At 42.6% G+C, this 3,969-nt stretch overlaps 1 protein-coding gene across 1 annotated transcript in view; it reads left to right on the forward strand.

Moving 5' to 3' along the window:
* The window catches only part of LOC118334468 (ski-like protein), a 22,844-nt gene that overhangs the window by 14,314 nt on the left and 4,561 nt on the right, over nucleotides 1–3,969 (forward strand). The window contains exons 5-6 of the mRNA XM_035670384.1: nucleotides 456–544; nucleotides 2,123–2,265. Of these exons, the coding sequence (XP_035526277.1) occupies nucleotides 456–544; nucleotides 2,123–2,265 (232 nt within the window). The remainder of the gene's footprint in view (nucleotides 1–455; nucleotides 545–2,122; nucleotides 2,266–3,969) is intronic.

Below are 3,969 nucleotides of genomic sequence, written 5' to 3' on the forward strand. Positions count from 1 at the left end.
CACACACACACACACACAGGGAAGAAGCTCTTTATCATGATTATCTTTTTTTATCCAACACATGCACGCACACACACCCACACACACACTGTCACACTCTCGGCTGATTCCTGATGGATGATCCCTCATCCACATGTATGCATGCATACATTAGCTTTATTAGATTATGGCTCCAAGAGCGCCATATGCAGTACAGCACATTCCCTTCTCCTCCTTCTGCGTCTCTTCATGTATGCGTGTGCGTGTGCGCGTGCGTGAGTGTGTGTGTGTGTGTGTGTGTGTTGCCAAATTGCCATTGTGATAATTCATCTATTTGGCTGCAAAATGATATGCAGAGATCAATAAATGTGGATGGATGATGCCATTCTGTGGCTTTGTAGCCGAAACACAATAGCTTAAAAGACAAGTGTTGCTGCGGTCCGTGATATTTATGCGTGTGTGTGTGTTTTTCACAGGGGAAAACATCTCCACCTACTCTGGTGTTCAACCCTCTTTTCTCGGACATCAAGGAGGAGCCAGGACACCCCACCCTGGTCCATCCCAGGTACTACACCTGATTCACTTTAATTAAACAATGATACACCTTTTTTTAGGGTTGCAACTAACAGTTATTTTTGTTATGGACTTATCTATGGATTGTTTTTGGATTGGTTATAAAAATACAGAGAAATAGAAATGTCAACCCAAAGTTATTTAGTTTACAAAGATATAAAATCATTGCATTTGAGAGGCTGAAACCAGACAATGTTTGGCATTTAAAGCCTTATCACCTTCGTCACGTGTGCCTCCTCTCCCTCCTTACTTTCCCTTTTCTTCCCAAAGCCCTCAGTTCTCTCCTCCTCCCTCCATCTGTCCTGTTTGGATATGGCGCTCTGATGGCTCACACAGTAATCTGACCCAGATTATAAACTGGAATTAGATGGTTTATGGCGCCATGGCGTACATGTGACAGCCTTGACTGACTGTGTGGCGGCACGCAGACGTTGGGCCAGACAAACTGGCAGGATTAAAGTTTTGATCGCCTCCCAGCAGCATCACATGACTGCCACTCTCTCAAACCAGTCAGGACTTGCGCAGACCAGTTTGGAGCGTGTCTGTTTGCATTGCAGCGTTAATAACAATGAAGTGCCACGGCCGAATGTCGTGCTAGACTTCCACTTAACGCCGTATTTCAGTTACTACCGACATCCATTAGCGGTACACTTGTCACATACAAGGCCAGCTTACATTATTCAATCACATCTCAGGCGTTTCATGTGACGGAGTTTCAGATTCCCAGTCAGGCGCGCAGGCAGTGCTTCGTTCCCATCCAGAGGACAGGAAGCGAGGCTCGGTTTGTAGTGCTGTAGTTTTTCAGGCAGAGCCCCACTGAGCTGTCATGCTTAACCTAGTTCACAGCTCCAGCTCTGTCTGGAGGGGACTGCTGGTGGGGGAGGGGTTCAAAGCTCTCCTCTCCTCCATCTCTCTCTCAGTCTCTTTCTCTTTCTCTCGCTCAGTCTCTTTCTCTTTCTCTCTCTCTCTCCTCTCTCCCTCCCTCCCTCCCCGCTATGTAGCCAGGAATAGACAGATAGTGTTGGCTCAGTGACTTCAGTGCATCTCCAGGCACTATCTCTCTCTCAGTTGTACGCACTACCTGGACATTTGTGATAAGCCGTAGGTCTGTTTAGGCTGAAATCCTGTAAACACATGATAAGAAATATTCATATTCCACACTGTGTTCACAGCTCCTGTCTTTAGATGGGATAGGCAAAAATAGCCACCAAATGACTGTTGTTCTATTGCTCTGATTCAGCTGTGTTTTACTGTTGTAGAGGTAAAAGGGCCATTGAAGTTATTGCAGGAGTATATGTTGCTTTATGTATATCAGCACTGCAAAGTCCATATCTCGTAACTTTTTACGATCTTTACTGCAAAGAGAGAAGTATGTGAAAGGTGACGCTGCTGTCGACGAAACAGATGGTTGATTCATTACGTACTTAATTATCAGGCTTGGAATTTAATTAAATTGACTTAAAATGTTCAGCATTTGGTTCTAGGGTTAACATTAGTTAGATTTATCTACATATGAAGGCTGTTCAGTGTTTAAATCTCTTTCTTTTCTTTATCTCTGTTTCTCTCGCAGTTACTACCTGTACACATACGATAAGATGGTGGCTCCCAACGTGTCTCTGCGGAGGGAGGCGGAGATGAGTCCCGAGATGTTCGGAGCGCTGCTCAAACACCACTACAGCCGCAGAGTGCTGGGCCACGACGAGCCACCAATGGGTCAGTAAATGACGGTCATGCTTAATTACAAACATATTCCACTTTACCACACCGATCCAGAAATTAAACGTTCTTTGTAATATATTTTAGAGCACATTACAATCCAAGGGAGAAGGAATCTTTTCTGTCTGCCTTTGAACAGTGTTTATGTTGGAGCACATCTGATGCAATCTGGTGACATATTCCAAGAGCTACGACCATAAAAAGAGCCACTTCACTAACTTTAGATTTCACTCTTGGGACAACCAGAAGGTCTGAGCCAGAAGAGATCTGAGAGGTACTGCACTGTGGAGCGAGGCTATGTAGACCAGATATACTGAAAACTGTCATCCCTTTAGACTGGATACAAATGCAAATGCTGAGTGAGAAAGTCCCACCCACAATGCTAAAATAAAATAAACCACTACTTCCTTCCATTACCACCTTGTGAAACAACGACAACAACAACAACAACAAGAGCTGAAACAGGTGAAAGTTCAGTTTCCAGTGTATCCATTCAATTTATAAGCTTTAGAACTAGCTCATATTAGCTACATGCTCCAGAAACGACAGGTTAAAGTGAAATTTCATGTTCTGAAATTCAACTTCTCTTTGCTCCCAGATAAAGAAAATGGTTGATAGTCTTTTCTATAATGTATGTTCAAAACTAAACTAAAAAAAAACTATTTAATTATTAAATTATAGTCAGTAGTTTTACTTTAAAGCGGGCCTTATTTAGCATTTATAAGCAGCATATAAACATCTAATAAATGATTTATAAAACACTGTTATGTAGTTGTAACTAGATATGAGCATTCATTAATGTATTAGTCAATACAACTCCTCCTGTGGGCACCTGTAAGTGGAGGCTGGTGCATAAACAGTCAATGAATGATCAAATAGTAAAACACTATTGTTGTAATAATAGGAATAAGAATAATAATATAAGAGTAAATTCAGTGAGCTGGTTGAGGTGTTATTTGTGGATTTTGTTCTCCTAGCGACACTGCTGTGGTAGAAGGGACAAGTGTCTCTGGAGTTTCTTTTTTTAATTTTGTGGTCTGCTTATGCATGATTTTAGAGCCGCTTGCCATTGTTCTGCCATATCTCTGTGTTTGTTTGTCGTTTTCTTGTTTTGCTCTGCGAAGTTCTTTCTGTTTTGTTCAGGAATGGTGGTTTACTGTCAGCTTTGTATGCTTTTACAGGTAGACCACGCGTCAACCTCTCCGAGTGCGCTACAAATCTGCACGTCCTTCCACTCGTGTCCTTGCTGGTATTCATGGCGTAATGCTCTGGCCTCATGTTGTCTCCCATGCGTTAGTTATAGTAAGGATCACCTGCTCGTTCAGGCCGTTGCTTGTGCCTCTTAATGCAAATTACTATGCGAACGCAAAGCACGTCCTTCAAAGGCTAACAAACTTTCATGATTACGACGGCAACAAATGTATCTCGGGTGTGCCTCGCTGCAGGTTGCCCCGAGCTTGTCCTTGCAAACCGGCAAATGGCTCCATTACCACAACTTACGAGACCAAACGTAACGCTTCATACTTCTGACCAACTAAATGCTCAAGCCTCAAGGACCACTTACTAACCTGTTTCCCAGAGACCTTTTAACTAGAAACAGCCGCTTTTTTTTTCAACTCATCGTAAAATGAACTTTGGTAAGCAGCTCAACAGGATAAATACTGTTCTTAATATAAGACATTATGTAATTTACCTTATCTG

The sequence above is a fragment of the Morone saxatilis genome, unplaced genomic scaffold (assembly GCF_004916995.1).
Source record: "Morone saxatilis isolate NCDOM2014 unplaced genomic scaffold, NCSU_SB_2.0 Contig23, whole genome shotgun sequence".
Lineage (NCBI taxonomy): Eukaryota > Metazoa > Chordata > Actinopteri > Moronidae > Morone > Morone saxatilis.